Consider the following 24,987-nt stretch of genomic DNA (forward strand, 5'->3'; position numbering starts at 1 on the left):
CCCTGGGGACTGAAAGAGCAGGGGCTCCTGAGGAGGGCATGAAGGGACTGGGAAGCTGAAGGGACAAGATTAAGGCAAAATAGTGGATTTAGGGAAGAGAAGCTTGAGGACATAGTGCAGGTCAGTCTTGAAAACAGAAATATTTCTGTAAACAAAACAAAACAACTAAGTGAATTCTAAGGTCCAAGAAGTGTAAATTAACATGGCAATTGTGCCAGTGTTAGTTCTATCTTATTTGACCCTGGAACAGGTGGAGGTTGGATAGGTAGTTCTGGAAGGTCCAAGGCAGCGCAGAAAAGGAGCACCAGCAACATTTTAGGGAGGCAGGAAGGGTCAGAATGAGACCCTTATTCCTGGGGATGGGCCTGCAGTGTGGCTTGGTGATACTGCGAAGATGATTCCTCTTTCCGTTTAATCTCTTGCGTGGTTAGTGTCCTTCTTGGGATTAGGCAGAGCATAAAGAATAATATATAGTCAATCCGTGGTGGCTCCAGAGGAGGCGATCTTGTTGCCAGCAGGAAAAGACCAGCTGGAAACGCAACTACGTCTTATAATACTAAAAAGTCAACCATTTGTCATCATTATAGAATACTATTTAATGGTTTTTGTTCAGAATCACTCAAATTTCAGAGAATATCTGTTGAAAGTTCCAAATCCCATGGCTTTCTAGTGCACACTTAGATGTTTGCTAATAGCTGCTTGGTATCTGATTCTCACCCAGGCAACTTTTACCCTGGTCAGTGGCAAAAATAAGAAGGCAAGTTTGTGTGTTTATTTTGAATTCCCTTTTTATTGAAACACAAAACTTGTATGACAATGTCTTGTCAACTACAGAACTTAGTAGTAGTGATCACGTCTTATAAAGATTAAATTAGTCACCTATTTATGGGAGTAATTTGCTGATTCAAGCCAAGAATCACAATGTATATTGGTTCACAAATCATACGAGTCATTTCAGAACAAGTATTGGATGCTTTAAATTGCAAATGTATTTTGATTGTAAAATTACTGCTGGGTAAATGTCACAGAATTGCCACAAGGACTTTGGCTTTGCCCGACTGTCCTAACAGAGCAGTGGTAGTCAACCTGGTCCCTACAGCCCCCTAGTGGGCGTTCCAGCATCATGGTGGGCGGTAGCAGAGCAACCAAAGTATAAATAAAAAGATAGATTTAACTATAGTAAGTTATTTTATAAAGATTTATTCTGCCAAACTTAGCGAAAATCCAACATAAAGTACTTGGTAAGTAATTATGATTATATGCCTTAACTTGCTGTAACTCTGCTTTATAAATTTTATAAAGTGAAGTTACTTCCCTACTTTATAAATCACCATTACTGTGGAACTGGTGGGCGGTTAGAAAATTTTACTACTAACAGAGATACGAAAGTGGGCGGTAGGTATAAAAAGGTTGACTACCCCTGTAATAGAGTGTTGAACCCATCAACTTTGGAGGTAAGTATACTTACTTCAGTTAATTGTTCAAGTTCTGTTGCCTCAGCTTCTTCATTTGTAAAATACAGATAATGAGTGTACCTACCTTGATGGGTTGTGAAATGAGAATCAAATGTGATGGAGCCTAGCACAGACTAAGTGCTTAGTATATATCAGTCATTACTATTATCGATGGTGACCAATGTTAACAGCAGCGGCAGAGGAGACATTGCCCGACTTGATTAAGGTTTTCAGAAATAGCTCTCAGTATCTTTGAAGCTGCTTAGGAACCTTAAGACTAGCTTCATGAAATCAATGAGAATCAACAAGGATCAGTCAAAGGTCACTTAGATTTTGACCTAATTTGTGTTCAGACCCACTGGGGATATTGCTCTTTAGAAACTCTCCTTAAGAGAGCTCTCTGTTTAGCCTGAGAGTGAGTTGCAGAGTGCTGGACTGAAGTATCTTCTGTGTGCTCGTTCTCTCTGTGACATCAAGATGTTTGCAGAGAAGACTCCCACTGATGCCAGCTGCTCTGGAAGCTGTGGCAGGTACTCAGCCAGCAGATCCCAGCATTGTGAGCCCTTTCTCACACCTCCTATGTTGTGAAATAATTGGATGCATTATTTGTGGAAATTTATTAAATGAGATTTGGCAGTTCAAAAAATGGTTAGGAGAGCCTTAGAAATAGATTTATACACTTACAGGAGGACAAAACCCTATCACTGAGCCACAGAATCACCTCAGGGGTGTGACCTTACAGTGATCGCTTTCTTCAGTAGGTAGCTAGAGGCCTCTGCCTACACTTTTGCCCAAAGGAAGGTCAATACATTTACCTGTGTTTCTCACTTCTGAATCAAAGTCCCATTAGATTATTATTAATGCATTAGTGCAGTAGATTGGCAGAGCAACCTAGCTGAAAGAAATTTGAGTCTGACTTCTTTGGGGCACTGAGCCTAAAAAGGCGAGACAGTCATTCTGAAGATGAAAAATAGCCACCAAATGACTTCGGCCCAAAAGATTTTTCCACCTCCCCCTTTTATTTCGCTTCCCTGCATTCCAGCCAGCCCTCCTCATGGAAGTCTTCCCTAAACTTACTCTTACAGAAGGAAAGCTCCCTTGACACCCTAAACTGGTTTTACCACATTGTAAAGCCCTAAGGGTGGGGGGGGGGCATGTGTTTTGCTCAGTGCCACATCCTTAGTATCTAACACAGAGTGCTTGGCACTCAATAGTTGCTCAGTAAATTTATTTAATAAATACAAAGCTATTTTCTCTCTTTTGTAAATTCAGCCTAGTACCACAAACTCAGGCATAATTTAAAATTAGGATGTATGAGCTGCTGTCATATTGGTAGATAATATGCATTTGGGGGATGCATTATTATTATTATTATTATTATTTTATTTTATTTTTTTACAGAGACAGAGAGAGAGAGTCAGAGAGAGGGATAGATAGGAACAGACAGACAGGAACAGAGAGAGATGAGAAGCATCAATCATCAGTTTTTTGTTGCGACGCCTTAGTTGTTCATTGATTGCTTTTTCATATGTGCCTTGACTGTGGGCCTTCAGCAGACTGAGTAACCCCTTGCTTGAGTCAGCGACCTTAGGTCCAAGCTGGTGAGTTTTGCTCAAACCAGATAAGCCCACGCTCAAGCTGACGACCTCGGGGTCTTGAACCTGGGTCCTCCGCATCCCAGTTCGACAACACTCTATCCACTGCACCACCGCCCAGTCAGGCTTGGGGGATGCATTTTATCTCATTATGATGCTAAATCACACATGTGGAACACCATTCTATGTCAAGTAACTTAACTGGAGTCCAGCCCAAATAGTCAGGGCAGGCAATATGGTGGCCATCCTTTTACACCATTTGGACTATATTTTAAATTTCATGTGTGAAAATACCTCTCAAACAATAACTCTTGACCTTACTGATATTATGAGGTTAAGGTCAGTTGGTCAGAGTCACAAAATTGATAACATCACAAATATTATCAATAAGATCAATCATATTTTTTAGGCTTGCTTTATAGTTGAAAAAGCATTCCCATGTATTATACCATTCATTCTCAAAACAATCAGGGAAATATTATGGCATTTCACAGATGATAAAGCTGAAGTTCAATGAGGTTAAGTGACCTCTTGGCATTCTTTATGTTACCAGGCAGCTAGAGCAACGCCGAGGCACAGATTACCCTCCTTCTGGAAAGATCTGAGCAGGAAACGCTCTACCCACAGAGGAAAACATCCTTCTTGGTCCCGTTGGTGTGGTATCATAAAACAGCCTAGACCCGAGGCAGCAATCTAGCCAACAGGACAGTTCCCGCAACATGCACTTTTACAAGAGTGGTTTGCTGGGCGTGTCACGCTGGAGAATCGCTCCCTGCTATACTTGTGCCCGGTGTTACCAAGGGGCTCTACCCAGGTGGAATAGAGCATGAAAAACATGAGGAATGCTCCCGTATGGCTCAGAGACTCTATCCAGCAAATATCTGGTGCCTAATAAGCCAGGTCCTGTGTTAGTCACTGGGATTATTAAAGTGTGCGGGAGAGAGGAGGAGATGTTGGCCTACTATGAGTTTTACCTTTTTTATTTTGAAGTGTAGCAGCCAATAATATGGTTTAAAAAAAGATTTATTCATTTTAGAGAGGAGAGAGAGAGAGAAAGAGAGAGGGAAGAGAAGAGAGAGGGAGGAGGGGTGGAGGAGCAGGAAGTATCAATTCCCATATGTGCCAGGGTTTCAAACCGGTGACCTCAGTGTTCCAGGTCAACATTTTATCCACTGTGCCACCACAGGTCAGGCAAATAATATGTTTTGAAGGAAAAAAATCTTCAGAACTGGTATATAATACTCGGTATTTATTTGTGGTGGGTACTGTTTGACTTATGCATGCTTATGAACTGAAGGAAGTTTTTAAATAATGAGAATATCTTGCTGGCGTTCCACATTGTTATTCCTTCTTTTTTTTAATAATTTTATTTTTTTAATGGGGTGACATCAATAAATCAGGATACATATATTCAAAGATAACATGTCCAGGTTATCTTGTCGTTCAATTATGTGGCATACCCATCACCCAAAGTCAGATTGTCCTCTGTCACCTTCTATCTAGTTTTCTTTGTGCCCCTCCCCTCCCCCTTTTCCTCTCCCCCCCCCCCCCTGTAACCACCACACTCTTATCAATGTCTCTTACTCTCACTTTTATGTCCCACCTACATGTGGAATAATGCAGTTCCTGTTTTTTTCTGATTTACTTATTTCACTTCATATAATGTTATCAAGATCCCACCATTTTGCTGTAAATGATCCAATGTCATCATTTCTTATGGCTGAGTAGTATTATGTACATAGTGTATATGTGCCACATCTTCTTTATCCAGTCTTCTATTGACGGGCTTTTTGGTTGTTTCCATGTCCTGGCCACTGTGAACATCCACATTGTTATTATTTGTTTTCACACTTTTATTCCTTGCTAGTCTTCTATTCTGGGCATAGAACATTAGCCATATTGACTATTTAAGTACATACCATGATTAATCTAAGGTGTGGGGTTCTCTGGGCTCTGTTAAGACAGCATGTATAACAGGTGAAATGCTGGCTTAGGGGAGCACTGCCCTGCAACATAAATCTAATTAATGTTATTATTAAAGACACATACTGTCACCCAAATTTAAGGCTCAGGGATGTTTCAGAAGCACTCAATAAAAATTTCCAAGTCAGATGGCTGTCATTGATCATGAAGTTATTATTTTAAAGTTATTATGTGCACTTAAGCAAAGAAGAGTCTTACAATTGCACCAGTGAGTCAGTGCATGCTGTAACCAAATTGATCATTGTGGCTTAACAGCGAAAACATGTTAGGAGAATCTAATTTGGTTTCTCTGCCCCTCCAACCTGCTTTTCCTCTCTCTTGGTTTCATATTCCCACATCATCCTTGCTCTCTGACCCATTGTGAAGACATTTTGGAAACCTGATCTTGGCTTTATCCTTTGGACATGATTTTTGGTATTTTCCCTCTGGCTCAACTTATTTTTCTTCTTACTCTCTGCCCTGGATCCTGGGGACCTGCCATGTAGGTCAGGACAAAAAATACATATAATCAGTTAAAATTAAAATAAGCTGAATATAAAACATGGTTTCTTATCCAATTACGTGATTTTTGAATTTATGGTTATTTTGAACTGATGGCAAATGATACTGTATTATTGCTATGGTTCTATCCCTAATTCAAAAGCTGGAAGCATAGAGTAACAATTTTGTAGGGTCTGAAGCAGACTACCTGGATTTGAAATTTACATATGTATTTCTTGGTAATGTAACTTTGGGAAACTCCCTTAATTTCTCTGTGCTCTGTTTCCTCATCTGTAAAATAAGAATGATGATAATATAGCTGCTTCACAAGAATGCATTAGAAGTATTACCTATTTTTAGTACGTATGTATTGTTGTAGGTCATTACACTAAAATTTATTGAGAGTTTTCTATTGCCAGACATTGTGCTAGATGTTGAGGATAAAATGATCACAAGATGCGGTTTCTTCTCTCAAAGGGCTCACTCCCATTGGGGGAAACAGTCAAACAAAAAGGCAATGATAATCCAGTTTGATAAGAGTGTGCCAGGAGTAAGACAAGGCACTTTAAGAGCATACAGGAGGCTAACCTGCCCCAGCTCTGGGGAATCCAGGAAGGTTCATTTGAGGAAATGACAGGACACTGAGTCCTGAAACATGAGAGGGATGTATGGACAAACAGTAATTAATGCAATGAAGGCAAAAGAGCAGAAGCAGCAGAAAAGAAACATGAGTACCTACAGCGGTGAAGTAGCCTTTCAAATGTTCCTGAGAACAACATGGGCGCCGAGATAGGAGGAGGGGTTTGACTTGCTGGGAGTAAGGTGGAGGATGGTGGCAAATTATTCAGACAGTATTGGACTGAAACATGTTCATATTCCAGAAAGACTAATAACTTGTTCCTTTCCAAACTAATATTCTTCAAGTACTTTTTTCCCCCCAAATATATAATATTTGAGGGAAAGGTTGACTACTGCCTGTGAAGAAGAGAAAATAGTTTTCCCTCAATTGTCCCAGCAATTCAGTTGTGGCCACACACAGTCATTCCTAATACCACACTTAATAAGACGCACTCTTTCTTAGATGGTTGTTTCAAACCAGGGCAGAGAGAAAATAATACCTTCCCGGGAAACAGTGGCCATAGTAATGTCCTTAGAGTACTTCTTCAGCAGCCTTCTAGACCTGAAGACTGATTTGCTCTTCTTTGGTTTAGCAGAGCCCCTGGCCTTGAACCCTTATATATTATACTTGTTGAATGGACAAACCAGTATACGAATGACCAGCTCAGTTCAGCCTCCCAACCCTGCCCCTGAAGTGAATCAAGAAGCATGATTTTTAATGTTTTAATAAAACAGCTCTAGAAAAATCACATTTAAAGGCAGCTACTGTCTATTACATATCATTCGGCCTTATTGTGAGTAAATTCTTTTTTTAAGGTAGATGAATCATAAGATAATTTAAAAGTGTAGTCATGAAAATTCCTACAGCATTTACAGAACTAAGATTAAATTTAAGACAATAATAATTCCCTGTCAGAAGAAAATTAATTTATTCATCTTTCACATAACCTTGAAAACATTGTGAAACTAAATTTAAAACTATTGGATTGTAATATAGCTTTTTGAAATACTTTTTTTTTTAATTTTTAGACTTAAATATAAGACATTACATCTAAAATGTTATTTTTTTCAAAAGTAGAAAAGCACTAAATTACATTTATAAAAACACAGTACCATTTTGTTGTTAAATACAAGTACTATATCGTGTCCTAAAAATTTAGCTAGAAAATTTGGGGAATGAATTTTTTTAAAATATGTCTTAAGAGTATAACTTAAGCTACAGGCCTAGATATCCAAAAATTGTACTTCTATTTTCTCTCTATACCTGACTTCTATCTTGAATCCCCAATCTACCTGGTGATAGAGACTGGCTTAGCAATTTAGTAGAATATTTCTTAGTGAATTCTGGCATTTCATCTTTCATGGTTTGTCTGCTGTTTGGAGCTAGAGAAAGCTTTATGTTACACACAGATGGGAGAGGCTGGAGCCGGGGATCTGGTCCTCAGTCAGCCTTTATGAGTTGGCATTCCCTTCTCATAAAGCAGTGTTATTCATCTATGTTACCTCTGGCAGATTTTATACTCTTGAGTATGTATGTTGGTCAAATAAGTTTGTAAATATGTTATTTATGTTTGCTCACTTATAGTTTGCATTGGGTGCAGGGGACATGCTGTAAGCAGGCAGGGTTGTTATAACCCTAAGGCTTAGTTTTAAAACTAAGCCTTTTCTACCCTAAGTGACTTTGTATCAGAGAATTTCTTGTTTGTATATTGGATTAAAGGTTTTGATTGCTACACTATAAAATGGGGCAGAGGAGCCCATGCTGGAGGAGAGCAGAGAAAGTCCCCGTGGAGGAGAGGGGAAGCAGCCAAGATGGTGGAGTGCTGAAGGAGAAGCCAGTTTGTGCAGAATCTGTGCAGAGAGGAGATGGGGAACAGAGGTGAATAAGGCTGGTGAGGTAGAAACCTTTGATTCTAGGAAACTCATTTAAGTCAGTGACTTTGGGAACTGTAAGGCCAGAAGCCACGGCCAGGGCCACTATCAGAGCAGCTGGCCCATGCAGGTTCGCATTGGATTCGGACAGTCGGTAAAGAAACAACGGAGCCAAAAATTGATGGGCTGTCATCTTTAATTCTAGCTTGCACCCGGCGGGCAAGTAAAACACACACTGGGCTCCAAAACCCACTCACATTCAGTGCTCACAAAGCCACTGACTTATCCGAGTTTCCTAGTGTAAAGCCAGGAGCCACGGCCAGGGCCACTATCACAGCAGCCCGGCCCTTGCAGGTTCGCATTGGATTCGGACAGTCGGTAAAGAAACAATGGAGCCAAAAACTGGTGGGCCATAGTCTTTAATTCTAGCTTGCACCCAGCAGGCAAGTAAAAACACACACTGGGCTCCAAAACCCAATCACATTCAGTGCTCACAAAGCTACTGATTTATCCGAGTTTTCTAGAATCAAAGGTTTCTAGCTCACCAGCCTTATTCTCCTCAGTTCCCCATCTCCTTCCTTATCCCAGATACAAACTCTACACAAACTGGCATCTCACTCAGCACTCCGCCATCTTGGCTGCTTTTCCTGGCCTACTCCACGTGGCCTCCTTCTGCTCGCTGCTCTGCTCTCTCCTCTAATGATAATCTCAGGAACCAAGAGAGCAAACTCTCGTTCTGCCCCCATTTTATATTGTAGCTTCACAACCTCTAATCCAATATACAAAATAGGGAAGTCTCTAATACAAAGTCACTTCTCTGAGGCATGATGGGATTGTACCGCCCCACATCAAAAAGGGTGGGAAAGGCTTAATCCCAAAACCAAGCCCCAGGCTACAAGGATTCTCAACACACATTAATATCACCTGGGCGACGGCCTCACGTGGGCAGCGCCATTTTTAACAAAGTGAGCATAATACATTTTATCTGCCCAACAGGAACCCTGAATGGAAAGGGAAGTGTTTTCCCACTGTGTGTATTTCTTGCCCGCCGGGTGCAAGCTAGGATTAAAGGTAATGGCCCACCAGTTCTTGGCTCCATTGTTTCATTACCATCTGTCCAAATCAAATGGGAACCTGCATGGGCCTGGCTGCTCTGATAGTAGCTGTGGCTACTGGCTATACAATGAATAAGGCCAGAAAAAATTTAGCAACATTCAGAGGCGGATTTAATGGTGGGCGCACCAGGCATGCCCTGGGCCCTGACTTCTGAAGGGCCCCGCAAACCCAACTTTACACTTTTTTTCTAATGGCACCAAGTTTGGTTTCATATATGCAATTTTAAAATTAATAGTACATAATATTTTTTATTTATTTAAAAATACGGTTAACGGCCCTGGCTGGTTGGCTCAGTGGTAGAGCGTCGGCCTGGCGTGCAGAAGTCCCAGGTTCGATTCCCGGCCAGGGCACACAGGAGAAGCGCCCATCTGCTTCACCCCTCCCCCTCTCCTTCCTCTCTGTCTCTCTCTTCCCCTCCTGCAGCGAGGCAACTTTGGAGCAAAGATGGCCCGGGCGCTGGGGATGGCTCCTTGGCCTCTGCCCCAGGCGCTAGAGTGGCTCTGGTCGCGACAGAGCGAAGCTCCGGAGGGGCAGAACATCGCCCCCTGGTGGGCAGAGCGTCGCCCCCTGGTGGGCGTGCCGGGTGGATCCCGGTCGGGCGCATGCGGGAGTCTGTCTGACTGTCTATCCCCATTTCCAGCTTCAGAAAAATACAAAAAAAAAAAAAAATACGGTTAACATGTATTTTTATTTTCCCTGTCTCTCTCTTTTTTTAAGGGGCCCAATATTTTCTTCTGCGCCCAGGGCCTCCACCGACCCTAATCAGCCTCTGACAACGCTCTACTTAATAATACCTACTCTGTGTGTGTGTGTGTGTGTGTGTGTTGGGGGGATAGAAGGGATATGAGGCAAAACGTTGGCAAAGAGAAGATAAATAAATTATTTGTCTCTTTGTTAGAGAAATCTCTGAAAGACATGATGATCCACCTATATTTACTAGTGCCACTGTTGGGCAGATAAAATGTATTATGCTCACTTTGTGAAAGATGACGTTGCCCACGTGGAGGCCGTTGCCCAGGTGATATTAATGTGTGTTGGGGGCAGGCAGGATCGTTGTAGCCTGGGGCTTGGTTTTGGGATTAAGCCTTTCCCACCCTTTTTGATGTGGGGCGGTACAATCCAATCATGCCTCAGAGAAGTGACTTTGTATTAGAGACTTCCTTATTTTGTATATTGGATTAAAGGTTTGGATTTCTACACTATAAAATAGGGGCAGAACGGGAACGCGCTCTTGGCTCCTGGGATCATTAGAGGAGAGAGCAGAGCAGAGAGCAGAAGGAGGCCACGTGGAGGAGGCCAGGAAAAGCAGCCAAGATGGTGGAGTGCTGAGTGAGATGCCAGTTTGTGTAGTGTTTGTATCTGGGATAAGGAAGGAGATGGGGAACTGAGGAGAATAAGGCTGGTGAGCTAGAAACCTTTGATTCTAGGAAACTCAGATAAGTCAGTGGCTTTGTGAGTACTGAATGTGAGTGGGTTTTGGAGCCCAGTGTATATTTTTACTTGCCCGCCGGGTGCAAGCTAGAATTAAAGACTATGGCCCATCAGTTTTTGGCTCCGTTGTTTCTTTACCGACTGTCCGAATCCAATGCGAACCTGCATGGGCCGGGCTGCTTTGATGGTGGCCCTGGCCATGGCTTCTGGCTTTACAGCCACGGTAAAGCATTTTTTGCCACAAGGCTCTGCAGAAATGAAATATTTAAGACAAAATACAAGATAATGTGTTTCACACTTAAACTATGATAGACTTTAACTTACAGGGGAGATGAGGTGATTTACCAAACTGTGGAGTTTTAAATTTCTCTGGTACTAAGTACTTGGTTTGCAAAAACAACTCCAAAGGACTGGTCTGAAAATAGAGAGAAGAGCCTCTTATATAAGCAATGCAATGTATGGAGTCCTTTTAACAAAATCCAGTCCTGCATATACTATATAACATTTGACCACTGATATACCAGCTGTGGTTCTGTTGGGCAGATAAAATGTATTATGCTCACTTTGTTAAAGTGGCGCTGCCCACGTGGAGGCCGTTGCCCAGGTGATATTAATGTGTGTCTCTGTGGGCAGGCAGAATCCCTGTAGCCTGGGGCTTGGTTTTGGGATTAAGCCTTTCCCACCCATTTTGATGTGGGGTGGTACAATCCAATCATGCCTCAGAGAAGTGACTTTGTATTAGAGACTTCCCTATTTTGTATATTGGATTAAGGGTTTGGATTTCTACACTGTAAAATGGGGACGGAGCGGGAGCTTGCTCTCTTGGTTCCTGGATGATTAGCATGAGAGAGCAGAGGGAGCAGAGCAGAGAGCAGAAAGAGGCCATGTGGCCAGGAGAAGCAGCCAAGATGGCGGAGTATTGAGTGAGAGGCCAGTTTGTGCAGTTTGACGCTGGAGAAGGAAGGAGATGGGAAACTGAGGTGAATAAGTCTGGTGAGCTAGAAACCTTTGATTCTAGGAAACTCGGATAAGTCAGTAGCTTTGTGAGCACTGAATGTGAGTGGGTTTTGGAGCCCAGTGTATGTTTTACTTGCCCTCCAGGTGCAAGCTAGAACTAAAGACTATGGCCCACCAGTTTGTGGCTCCGTTGTTTCTTTACCGACTGTCCAAATCCAATGTGAACCTGCATGGGCCAGGCTGCTCTGATGGTGGCCTTGGCTTCTGGCTTTACAGGTTCACTTTCTATTTTTGGTTAAGTTCCCTGGGGGTGGAGGGTGGGGGGAGGTCTGAGGGCCCTGGTTATCTTTTACAGTGGAGAGAGAGAGCAGCAGACACCTTTCCTGTATTGATCAGGAACACAGTATTCAATATAGAGATACTCTCTGGGTGCAAGATGTTCACATTGCAAATGAACTAGAACTCTAAATAACATTGCAACCATTCCATATTCATTTGAAAATTATTTATTTCAGTTACCTGGGATTAGGAACACAACCCTTTAAAGAGATAATTAATGCCCATGCCTCCATGCAGCTTTTGTTCTTGAGAGGGAGGTTGATAATAATAAAATAACAAACAAAACATTGTTTTTGAGCGCAATGAGTGCTCTAAGAAAATCAAGCAGTAAACCATGTTTGTGCTTATTTTTGATTTGTGGTCAGGGAAGTGCTCTCTGCAGAGGTCACATATGAGTTGAGATTTAAACAAGAAGGAACCAACAGGCACAGTATCAGGCAGAAGGAACAGTTCTTGCACAAGGAACAGGCAAGATGGAACTTGGCTACTTCCAGGAACTGCAAGAAGCCCTTTGTGACCAAAGCCGTGAGCACGTGTAGGAGATACAGAGCTGGGTAAGGAGTTTTGCTGTTATTGTAAGCACGGATTGTTAGCCACTGGAGGCTTTGAAATGGAGTGGGAAGTGTGTATTTTTATATAACTGACACTTAATACAATATTGCACTTCGATTTTACTTCTTTGAAATTTAATTTCTAATTCCGAAGCAGGTCAAAGACCGTCCCGGTTTTGCCTAGCCCTAGGCTGTTTTTTGCTCGCCACGGGCTTGTTTGCACGCTTCGCCCTGCGTCCTTCTGTTGACAGCCTCTGAGGAGCCTGTGACAGTTGGCTGACGCAGTGAGGCACAGCCGAAGCCAAGTTGCTGCAGGGGCCCGGGATGCCGGAAGAGGGGAGGGAGAAGAGGCAGTGGCTGCGGTCTGGAAGGACCGTGGCCTCCGCTACAAGAGTGGCGGCGATAAGCACATGGAGCAAGGGAAGAGGGAGCCGGGCCCCAACGAGCCTTTCCAGGGCTCAGGTGGCCTCTAGAAGCTCCATCCCGCAAGGTTCACCGAGACTGCCCAGATTTGACATTAGAAACAATCGTGGCAAGGGCGGGAGTGCTGGGGAGCACAGGTGACTAAGGGAGCTTCCGCTTCTTCAGTCTAGCTGCGCCGGGCCTGGGCGGACTCCACCGGCCAAACCCCCAGAGCCGCAGGTGTTGATTTTGGGCTGGGCCCCGGCAGGCCTTCTGCCCACATCCTGCGGAGCCCACGGCCCCGGGCACATCCAGTGCCTGGTTTTGTGGCTCGCCTGCCTGTAGAGGCCGCGCCCAGACTGCTAGCGGGAGGACAAGATCCCTGGGGTCCCGGCCCTCTCTTTAGTCTCCTGGGGCACGATCACTTGGAACTACTCTGCTGTGAGCGGACAGCCCAGCACCCACAGCGCCTTCTCCTTCAAGCCTGGGCGAAGTGAGCCCCCCGGAGCCACTCTCCCCGCCTGGGAAACCGAAGCTTCGCAGTCCCGGGAGCGACTTTGGCCCGCAGGCTCCTGCTCTGCCTTCAGATCTCGGCTGCAGTGGCACCTCCCAGCGAGGCCTGTCTTCACCGAGCCATCTGAACTAGCGACCCCCTCACTTTCCATTCCATCACTCTAATTTAATGCTCGGCGGGGCAGTTATTTCAGCCTCGCGTATCTTCTACATTTGTTTATTGTCTGTTTCCGGAATGTGCGCTCTACTCCGCAATGACTTTCCGCCGCGGTGCAGAGTTCTCGGCGCCCAGGACCGTACTGTGTCCCGACGCAGTAGAACGTCACGTTTGCTGAATGACTGAACGTCGTTCCTGGCCCGGGAGAACACAGAGCCGACAGCCTTCCTGGCGGGGGCGTGGCTTGTTCATGGACCCGCCCCCAGCTCTAACCCGCTCCGCCCACTCCGTTAAGTGTGGGCTTTGGGTTGTAGAGGGCTTTTCTCTCTTGCCTTCCTCGCATTTTCTTCAGCTGTTGCGAAAACCCGGAACGGCGGAGCCCAGAGCGGCGGAGCGGCGCCGCCCCTCGCGGTACCTCCCTTACAGCCCTTGGCAGCCGCGCTGGGCATGCTCAGTCGGCAGGGCCGCTTCAGCTCTCGGAGTAGGAAGCTAGGGCGCTCCGGCTGTAAGGAGCCGCGGCGGGGGGAAAATGGAGCCCTTCACCAGTGGTGAGTGGGCGGCCAGAGGGGCCGGGGCCGGAGCTCTCTGGGGCGCAGAGGATCGTGGGCAGTCGTAAGCGGAAGGGGCTGGATGCAGTCGCCCCCACCATGCGTTTTCTGTGAGGGTTCGGGGGCCGGGAGATGAGCCTGGGGGAGGCAGCTGGAGGCTCGGGGTGCGGGGCAGGCAGCGGCGGATCGGGGCCGGGACTGGCGTGAAGGTCAGTGTCATCGCCTCCCCGTGGGGGGGCGGTGCGTCGGGTGCGGCAGGACTGGATGCTCCGCTGCGCGGCCAGGTGCGCGAACTGCAAAGTTTGGGCCGCTGCACGCAGATGAGGGGCCAGCGGGAAAGTTGGCAGCTCGGGTTTGCCCCGAAGAAGGTGGTGTCCGCTGCGGCCCCTGCCAAACCCAACTTCGGTGCTACGCTGGGAGCTGTGCCCCTGTCCTTCAGCGGGTTGCCGGCGTGACTTTTCCTAACAGGACGGGTAGGGGCCGGGGGCTTAGCTGGTTAATGCAGTAGAGGGAAGGGAAACTTGGGGAAAGGCTGGGTTACCCCCGCTCAGTGCGGAGGAGGTGCTCCCGCATCGCCGCCCTCCTGTCTGTTGCTGAGGCGCTGCGCAGGGCGTGCAAGCTTCCTTTCCCTAGCTCCTGATAACATCAGTTTTTGAGTCGAAGGGTCATTAAATATCACGGTCCGTCACAGTGATATCACAGTGTGACTCGAGGGGAGAGTCAGAGTAGGAGTCTGCAGAATGCCCTACAAACAGCTACAGCCCTTTACTGAATGGAGAGAATAAATCCCACCCTAGTTAAAACGATGGTTTTTGCTTGGAATAGAAGTGCCTGAGACATAATGTAGGGCTAAGATGTCTAATCACTTTTTGCGGCGTATGCGCATTCTCTTTTGGGATAATTCACACTTGCATTAGGGAATTTACTCTAGTTGATATATTTTTTCCTGCGCATGGTTACTTCAGGTAGTTTGTCATATTAATAGAAGCCAAAGTCTACCTGTTTGGGTGGGTCATTTGTCACCCAAGAGACATTGTCAACTGTATATCCCAAACACCATCCTGACTTTGTTGTGTGTTGTGCTTCATTCATGGGCCTACGGACTACTTGTAATATTTTCCCTGTCCCTAATTCAGAATTCTTTGTTCTACTGCCGTCTTTCTGTCTTTACTGCTTAATCAGGCTTAATGATGACAACTTTAATTCTGAATTTTCTAATTCAGATTCTATTTTGTAATCACTAAGGCTCTAGAAAGAATCTGGTAAAATTACGAAGACAAGGAAGACTTGAAGAGAAAGGAACCTTAAAACCATCTAGGACTTTAGTGTGAAATATATTCAATACAAATCATTAAATCCTTTCAAATGACCATTCCAAGGCCTTTTCTTTGTTCTAAGTGGAATGCTTGGAGCTTCCATCTTTGTAGGAATTTAAATGTGAAATTTCATTTAAATAAAAAATTTCCCCCAACAAGGTTGAGTCATCCTTTTGGTCAAGATCATTGCTAGCTGATTTGGTGAACTTGTGCCTACATAATTAAAATACATTCTCCAGTCTTAAAATGGGGTCTTCTCTCATCTCCTAGAACAGCAACGCCCCTAGATAAGAATACTTACAAATTGCCACATTTGGGAAGGCAGTGGAGAAGTCCTGCAGAGGAGAACAAAAAGGAAGCAATCCTTCAACTTTCATGTAGGAAATTGGATTTCTAATCCTTTCCTATCTATTTTCCAGATTTGCAGAATCTGCTGGAGTTAGTTTGGCAGTGCATCATGTTAATTAATGTATGAATCACTCCTTGGAGCCTTATTTAGCAGGCTTTAGCAAGGAGAATAGAAACTACATTAAAGTCAACAAGAAATTACTTCCTAGCAATTTGAGGTGCTTTTCAAGGTTTAAGGTAGATTGGTTTTTTTATTTTTGAACTTTTGAAGGATAGCTGTAAAATTTTCTAGTGCCTTCAAACAGGACATCTTTGTACTTAAACCTTTTTAATACAAAGGCTATGTATTTTTAATTCTCCCACAGGTCTGGGAGTTCTGGTGCAGAGTATTTCATCATCCATAGAATTTATGATTGTTGGAATTATCAAGCTTGGTATTGGCCGGTATTAGTTTTTGTTACAAATTGAAGCTCTTTTAATAAAATCTTTACCAGTTACACTTTCTCGTGTATCACTGTATATGGAAAGAGTTGTAAGATTAAGAAAGACAGATTTAGTCATTTAGGACCACATATCTTTCAGTTAAAATCTTGTCAGTGGTTTCACACTCTGACCTATATATTTGTAAAGGAGGCAAATTTAGGTTCTGTATTGTCATTCTAGCTTTCAGTATTCATCTATTTCAGTAGGACTTTCTGTACATTTCCTGTTAAAACTTGCTGCTGGTATGGCTCATTTTTCTGAGGCCCTACTCTCTGCCTGCTGCTCATATGATTGTCCTATATTAACCTGTCCAGGTAACACTAATGTAATCTATTTAATATAGATATCTCCAGAGAAGGCTTATAAAGAAGGTCCTTAGTTCCCAGAATTCCCATTTGGCTCAGGAGATATTTTTGGTCTTGCCCTTGGATGGGATGGCTATTATGTTGGATATCCATTCTGGCTTTGGATCTTTGGTGCATTTTAGACAAGTGCTCAAGATTGTTTTAACAATAACTATTATGTCCTGTTAGGCAGATAAAGGTGAAACTATTAGAAAGTAGTAATTTATAGGCCCTGGCCGGTTGGCTCAGTGGTAGAGCGTTGGCCTGGTGTGCAGGAGTCCCAGGTTCGATTCCCGGCCAGGGCACACAAGAGAAGCGCCCATCTGCTTCTCCACCCCTCCCCCTCTCCTTCCTCTCTGTCTCTCTCTTCCCCTCCTGCAGCCAAGGCTCCACTGGAGCAAAGTTTGCCTGGGTGCTGAGGATGACTCTGTGGCCTCTGCCTCAGGCTCTACGATGGCTCTGATTGCTGGAGAGTGACGCCCCAAGATGGGCAGAGCATCGCCCCCTGGTGGGCGTGCCGGGTGGATCCCGGTCGGGCGCATGCGGGAGTCTGTCTGACTGCCTCTGGGTTTCCAGCTTCGGAAAAGTACAAAAAAAAAAAAAAAAAAAAAAAAAAAAAAGAACGTAGTAATTTATATATAAACAAACAAACAAAAGTGATGGCAACTCTCTAGGCCTTTGAAGACACAGATGTACTCAATTAAGGCAAGAACTTATTTGGTGACTAACTTTACTTGTTTTCATGTGCATGCAGGGTTGGAATATTTCATAGTAACTTAAATTCTTTTTAAGGAATGTAAATGCCAGGGCTCACTCTCATAATCTGATTGTAAAGTTCTGATGTTGTTGGGCTCAGGAATCTACAACATCATTTTGAGGATGTCAGAAGTATTCACCAGAAGGAGACAAATTCAGCCTGACCAAGCAGTGGCGCAGTGGATAGAGCGTTGGACTGGGATGCGGAGGACCCAGGTTCGAGACCCCCAAGGTCGCCAGCTTGAGCGCAGGCTCATCTGGTTTGAGCAAAGCTCACCACCTTGGACCCAAGGTCGCTGGCTCGAGCACGGGGTTACTTGGTCTGCTGTAGCCCACGGTCATGGCACATATGAGAAAGCAATCAATGAGCAACTAAGGTGTCGCAGTGAAAAACTAATGATTGATGCTTCTCATCTCTCTCCATTCCTGTCTGTCTGTCCTATCTATCCTTCTCTCTGAGTCTCTCTCTGTCTCTGTAAAAAGAAAAAAAAAAAGACAAATTCAGGATTTGGAGGCATATTGACAGAAGAACTTCTTACCCTATGTGCCCTGTGTACGTGTGTGTGTGTGTGTGTGTGTGTGTGTATTTGTTTTTCCCCTATGTTTTCTAGGCCTGAAAGAAATTTAGAGGGTTTGAAGTCCCAGAACTGGAAACTTAATTTAAATAGCTTATCATATTTTTTCATCTGAATAAACCCTCCAGAAATCACTTTAGTACTACAGCCTGCTGCGTACTCAGACGGGGACTTTCCTGTCTTAGAGCATTATTACTGTTTCTGTTTATATTTTTTATTTTTATTTTTTGTTTCTGTTTTTAAATTGGAATCCAGTTGAATGATATTCATGGGTTTTAAGGAAGTATAATATTGTGACTTTATTTTTAGCATCATCTACCAAAAACATGGGCTTACCACATTTTGTTTATGTATATATTTTTTTTGTTCTATGGTAAATTCCCACACTGAGAGAAGACTCTTAAGAAATGGAAGGTCAAGAGTTTTTCTCTCTGTGATAGAAAATAAGTTAAATTTTGTTTTTAATCCATCTGTCTTATGTGTGTATTTTAGTTTAGGGAAGTAGGAACTATATAGGAATTTAGTGTTAACAGCATTTAGAGGTCTAAGGTTGAGGCTGTAACTATAAACCAATTCAGTTTTTAACTGGAAAGGAGAGGTGGAAAAGTTCTTTGCTGTCCATAACATCCTGCAAAAAAGAGTGTCTTGAGACAAGATAAACAGCATATTTTAGATGCAATTAACCAGTGATTATCATTTATGTGTAAATATCCTTGCAAACTCATCCTGAAAGATATATAACCAGAAAGATTGGTTATGAGGAAATTATTGTATAAAAAATAAGCAAGGGATGATTTCTTCCTCAGAAATTCAGTCAGATATCTTTTTTTTAAATACCCATTAAAAGTAGATTTTCTGCTAGGCACAGTTATAAAAATCCTACACCTGTCATCAGATATTGCTAACCTCAATGAGAGAAGTGAAGTGGAAGAATTTAATTTTGTTTTCATGCTAATATAAAAATATAGAAGTAAAAAAGCAATAAAACTTCAAGACAGTTTTCTAATTGTGAAATAAATATACAGGGTTGTCTTTATAGCCTGTTCATATAACATCTGTTACCAGTAAGTTCACATTTCTGCCGTGAATACTCCTGTTAGGAAACAGCAGCGTTTTGACCCTCACTATTGAAGTGTTAGGAAATCACAGAAGTTGGGATGAAGCTCGATTAGACCCCTGGTTCTTGGCAGGGGAGGTGAGGACAGTGCAGCTATGTTCTGTAAACTTGTTACCTAATGTTTTGAAAACTGTAGGAGGTTGGAGTTGGCAAAATACTACTAAGCCATTCCATACTAATAGTGCAGCAACTAGAGAAAGTCCTTTCTCTGTCTCTTTTTAGTTTGAATCTACAGATATGCACCTTTTCTGGCTGTTCACAGGAAACAAGACTTTGGAATGGCGGCAAATTTTGCAGTCTTTGTGTAAGGACAGTTTCTTGTATATCTATCCAGTGGCCTTTTTAGAGAAGGCAGCTCATTGCCCCAGTGTTTTTTACAGTGAATATGACAGTAAGAGTTCCCGTGTCAATGGGAGAATGGTGAGGATTTTCCAGTAACCTTATTTGTTATTGTAATCCATTTGTGATTGTCCTGGGAGCTTCTGTAGGACTTTGACTCTAAAGATCTTTATGGAAAATTGTGACTTGGGAGAATTAAAGATGGAGCTAGAAGAAATGTAGAGATTTAAGTAGGATAAAGGAGGAAGCTGATAAGCAGAAATTTTTCAAAATGGCTATGCCTTGAGCCTTGCAAGTCTAGTTCAGAAATGAGCCTAGTTTGGGGAGCAAGACACTGTTGTACGAGGTTGAAAGACAGAATCCGAGTTGGAAGGGGAAAGTAGGTGGATCTGGTTGGACAAAAGAAATTGAGGGGCGAGGGGGATGAATGAGTTAAGATTGGCATTTGGAGGCCCTGGAAGGAAATAGAAAACATTTGCCATGAGTTTAATCACACGATGATGCACTTTTCTCTTTCATAGTCAGAAAATTCATAGTCACTTGTAAGGTAGGACTGTTCACTTTTATGAAAGTTTCAGATTTCAAGAAAAACAATACAGAGAGGACCATAGATTGACCTTGTGGGACCATCCTAGTAATTGTCACTGTTTTTATTACCTGGGTTTACTACACTTTTCTACTAATCCTTATGATTGAACAATGAACCAATTAAATTTTTTAAATTTCAGCCTTACCATCTAAAATAGGAGGAAACTAGTCCATTTGTCTAAAGCAGCGGTTCTCAACCTGTGGGTCGCGACCCCGGTTGAGAACCGCTGGTCTAAAAGAAAATTCAGGCTTCCAATTGAGTTTGAAAAACAGTAGAGAATCAGATTCAACTGTAGAAGATCTTTCGAAGTTCTTTTCCTTTTAGAGTGTTTTCCTTAATGAAAGTCTTCCTGGACATTCCTCCCATGTATTTCAAGAATGCAGTCACCAAAACAAAACTGAAGCCAATTGTTTGGATTTCTGTAGGTTGGGGGTGCTGAGTGGTCCAAAGGCTTCTCCCATCGCCCTGTGCTTTTTGGGGGAGGCCTATTTGGGATGAAGGCAGTAATGGGAAGAAGGCTTCCTGATGTTTCTGTGGGGAGAGTTTCATGAGCTGGGGAACAGGAGAACAGGGTGGGTTGGGTATGCCCCCTTTCCTTCCTGGACCTCTCAGTGATGGTGTCCTGGACCTGTGCTCATGTTTCCCAGACAACTACCTCCGGTGTCACAGAGGACATTGCTGGTGGCCAAGAAGGCTTTGGGCCATAGTATTTCTCACAGCTGAAACTTGTAAGATTTGAAACAGTTGTTAACGTATTCATCACCTCAGTAGCATTACACTATTCCACATTTCTCTCTAGAGAAAAAAATGTATGGAGGTTAGTGGAGTGATTGAGTAGAATAAATGTTTCTATAAGTTGGTTTTGGTCATGTGATTTGAAGACAGTAGTGTAATTCTTGTCTAGTTTCTTCTTTTTTTTTTTTTTTTTTTGTATTTTTCCGTAGCTGGAAACGGGGAGAGACAGTCAGACAGACTCCCGCATGCGCCCCACCGGGATCCACCCGGCTCGCCCACCAGGGGCGGGGCTCTGCCCACCAGGTGGCGATGCTCTGCCCCTCCGGGGCGTCGCTCTGCCGCGACCAGAGCCACTCTAGCGCCTGGGGCAGAGGCCAAGGAGCCATACCCAGCGCCCGGGCCATCTTTGGTCCAATGGAGCCTTGGCTGCGGGAGGGGAAGAGAGAGACAGAGAGGAAGGAGGTGGGGGGTGGAGAAGCAAATGGGCGCTTCTCCTATGTGCCCTGGCCGGGAATCGAACCCGGGTCCCCCGCACGCCAGGCCGACGCTCTACCGCCGAGCCAACCGGCCAGGGCCTCTAGTTTCTTCTTGTCCAATAATTGTTGAAAGTGCCTCAATGGCTAAGTAAGGGAGGCTGCTGTTTTACTGAAACCTGCTCATACTGGGATTTAAATCTACATAATTATATTTTTTCTTCCCTTCCCCCCTTTTTTGTTTTTGTTCCTTTTTAAATCACGCTAAGAGTTTTACTTAATCTCATTTTTATCACCAACTCTAAGAACAGAACAAACCAAACCCTTGCTCCATTCTTCTTTGGAGAGTCAGGAGTGGGGGTCAGGATAAAGCATACAGTGAATATTTTAGTACAAGTTCTTCTTGCATACCACTTTAAACTGCCTCAGTTAACAAGCATTTTTAAAATTTGTTTTTGACATGTCCCTACTTCCTATTTTTAAAAAGTTAACCCTTCCCCATATAACATTAAAATATACATTAACTTCATGCTAAGTTGTGCCAAGCTTTGTTCTTAAAGCTACAGTACAAATATGAATGTCGCATGGTCTCTGTTTTTGAGGAGCTTATAGTCCAGCAGAATAAAATTTTTAAAAGATATAGGTACACACAAAATAGTACATTCTTTTCAAAAACTGTCAGGCTTCAAGAAGCACAGGTTCCGTCCTATACCACTTTCCTTACATGCTCTTGGTTTTGTACTTTCTTTTTTTCATTTTGGAAAGCTATCCATGATTATAGATCTATCTATCTCATTTTGTGAGACTTCTGCATAGTGTGGTATAATAGAGAAGAGCGCTCAGACGACTGCATTCTAATACTGGCTCCTCACTCACTAGCTCTGTGATTCTTGTTTAAAGGTATTAGCAAGATGTTTTACTATATTTAGTTAAAAACTAAAATGTGCCCAGGAACTCAAACTTGTAATGTTATTAGCTGAGGTCTAAGATACATGGTTGTTTGCCATATTCCAACCATAGTGAGATTTTCAAAATTGGAGAACAAATGGTATTTCTTGCATCTTGTTCACTAAAGGCTTGAGAATTTTTTTCCATTTCATATTTATTAACAATTACCATGCATTTGTAACACTTTCAGTGAAGTGTTGTGTAAGAGCAGAGGAACTATTCATTTCTACATTCAATTTGATTTTTGCCTAGATATATTTTTCTGGTTCCTTTAAGCAAATTTAATATGCAACAACTCATTATTCATATGAGTAAAACTTGTTTCAGTCTTACATTAGTTGTTAAATGTATTTTGTCTGTTGGGCGTGTTTGAAGTAGTTAGGAATTGGAGACCAAAGGGGTAGTGTTAATGTGAAGATACAGAATAAGGGTACTTCACTGGTAACGAGGTCTGTATTTCATAGGCTCAGGAATACAAACAAACATGTCTGTGTGTAAATTCATACCTGGTTTTCTATGTTTCCTCACAGGAAGTTTAATAAGCTAGTTTTTCTAGTGAATTTGAATTTCTGCGAGTGACTGTGACATCCTTATTTTATTATTATTTTTGCAGAAAGACCATAACCTGGCAGCAGCTCTTGGCTCTGAGCATCTGTTATGAATCATAGCAGTTTACCCTCTTACCTTCACCCTGCCAGGAGTCTCCAGAACTGTTTCTTTTCTTTCCTTTTTTTTTTTCCTCACAGATAATACTTTTAACTTCTAAAACATATCACGTAGTGATTTTGACCAAATAGCATGAAGAATATAAGGCATAATCCAAATAGCATGACGAATGTAAGGCATTTTGAGACCAAAATGGTGCAGTGAAATCAATTTCTCTTCCAGAAGTGCTGAAGGGCCTTCTGGCTGGCCTGCTGTTGGGGTACTTTTGCCTTTCATTAGAGAGCCACAAAAACAATTCCCAAGCCAGAGATTCAACTTTTTTTTTTTAAATTTTAAGGGGGTGACATTGATAAATCAGGGTACATATGTTCAGAGAAAACATCTCCAGGTTATTTTGACATTCTATCATGTTGCATACCCATCACCCAAAGTCAAATTGCCCTCCGTCACCTTCTATCTGGTTTTCTTTGTGCCCCCCCCCCCCAACCACCACACTCTTGTCCATGTCTCTGAGTCATTTTTATGTCCCACCTATGTATGGAATCATATAGTTCTTAGTTTTTTCTGATTTACTTATTTCACTCAGTATAATGTTATCAAGGTCCATCCATGTTTTTGTAAATGATCCGACGTCATTAAAAAGGAATTTTTTCTTATCTCAGAATTGCTAAGAAGGCACGAGTTGGTCACACAAAGCATTCACATGGCTTTAGGGAAGTGAAGAAGGTGAGGCTACATCCTTGTCAATTGGGCAAAGCCGTTGAGAGGCAAGGTTCTCTATTAGTTGATGTAATAGGATAACTTATGGTATGAGTTAGTTATAGTATGAGCTGAAATGTGAAAGCCTGAAACTAACCAGGGGGGTAAAATGTAGATGTTTCTATCCTAATGTTAATCAAAGATAAAAATTAAATGACATTTGGAGAAGAGCAAAACCAATACAACTTACTGGCCACATAACATAAATTAGGGTGTGTGAACTGTGAAGACATTAATTCAATATCTCCCTTAAAACAAAAGAAAACAAAACAAAAACTTCCATTTCTTTTCCCTCTTATTATATTCATGGAATACTTACATGGAAACAGAATATAAGCAGTGTTTTAGTCAACTGAGGCTGCCATAACATAATACTACAGACTGGATTGGATGGCTTAAATATTGCAATAGTCATTTTATTTACTCACAGTTGTTATATCGAAGTTAGGCACTCAAGAGCAAGATGCCAGGAGTGGTTGGTTTCTGTGAGAGCTCTCTTACTGGCTTGCAGATGGCTACCTTCTTGCTATGTCCTCAAATGCCTCTCCTCTGTGCTTCCAGAGAGAGTTATCATAGCCCCGAGGCCTCCTTTTGTAAGAACACCAGTCCTTGCCCTTATGACCTCATTTAACTTTAATTATGTCCTTAAAGTCCCCTATCTCCAAATATAGTCACATTTGGGGCTAGTGCTTCAACACATGAAGTTTGGATGCAGGGGTAAGGTGCACTCAGTTCAGTCCATAACAGGCAGCCTATTTATTTATATCTAAATAAATTGTTATCTTAGGTAAAGGAGATTGTGTTTTTCCATAGAAACAATTATTGGAGTCTACATTCCTACATGTAGATGCTCAAAGGAGCATATACAGTTAATTTAAGTTCAGTAGTTTTTTTTCCAGACCCAGCAATCCAGGATGATCCAAACCCCTTGTCCGTTCCCGCCCTGCTGGAGAGTGATTCAGACATTCTCTGTGTGTTTTCTTTACTTTATGTAGCTATATGCTTTTCCAAACAATATACTGAAACTTCCAGTGTTGGATCAAGATGTCTGCAGAGTTTGGGAATTTTTCCTTTATCTTTGAAGGCAGAATTATGCTTCTCAAACTTTTTGGTCTCAGAATGCCTTTTATACTCTTAAAAATCACAGTGGACCCCTAAAAGCTTTTGTTTATATGGGTTATATTTTTAGATATTTATTGTGTTAGAAGTTAAAACTGAAACAATTTTAGAATATTAGTTTATTTCATAATAACAAAAACTTTTACACATTAACATAAATAATCTTTTAATGAAAAATAACTTTTCCAAAACAAGACAATTAGTGAAAGGCATTATTTTACCTTGTTGCAAATCTCTTTCATGTTTGATTTTATACAAGACAATTAGATTTTCAGATTTGCTCTGCCTGCAGTCTGTCACATGCCATGTGTCCATGGAAAACTCCACTGTGTACTCATGAGAGAGTGGGAATGAAAATGGAAGATACCTCTTATTATGAAAATAGTTTTGACCTTGAGACCCAC

General features: G+C 42.6%; 1 protein-coding gene across 3 annotated transcripts in view; it reads left to right on the forward strand.

Annotated features, from left to right (window-relative positions):
• The first annotated feature begins 13,171 nt into the window (after nt 1-13,171).
• Nucleotides 13,172-24,987, forward strand: part of LNPEP (leucyl and cystinyl aminopeptidase) — a 93,766-nt gene continuing 81,950 nt past the window's right edge. The window contains exon 1 of one of the 3 annotated variants that reach the window (XM_066381892.1): nt 13,172-14,016. In XM_066381892.1, the coding sequence (XP_066237989.1) occupies nt 13,998-14,016 (19 nt within the window). In that variant the 5' untranslated portion in view covers nt 13,172-13,997. Of the gene's footprint in view, nt 14,017-14,062; nt 14,226-14,281; nt 14,301-24,987 lie in introns of those variants that run through there. The other 2 variants (XM_066381893.1, XM_066381894.1) reach the window with 2 other exon arrangements.

Source organism: Saccopteryx leptura, chromosome 4, assembly GCF_036850995.1.
Source record: "Saccopteryx leptura isolate mSacLep1 chromosome 4, mSacLep1_pri_phased_curated, whole genome shotgun sequence".
NCBI lineage: Eukaryota > Metazoa > Chordata > Mammalia > Chiroptera > Emballonuridae > Saccopteryx > Saccopteryx leptura.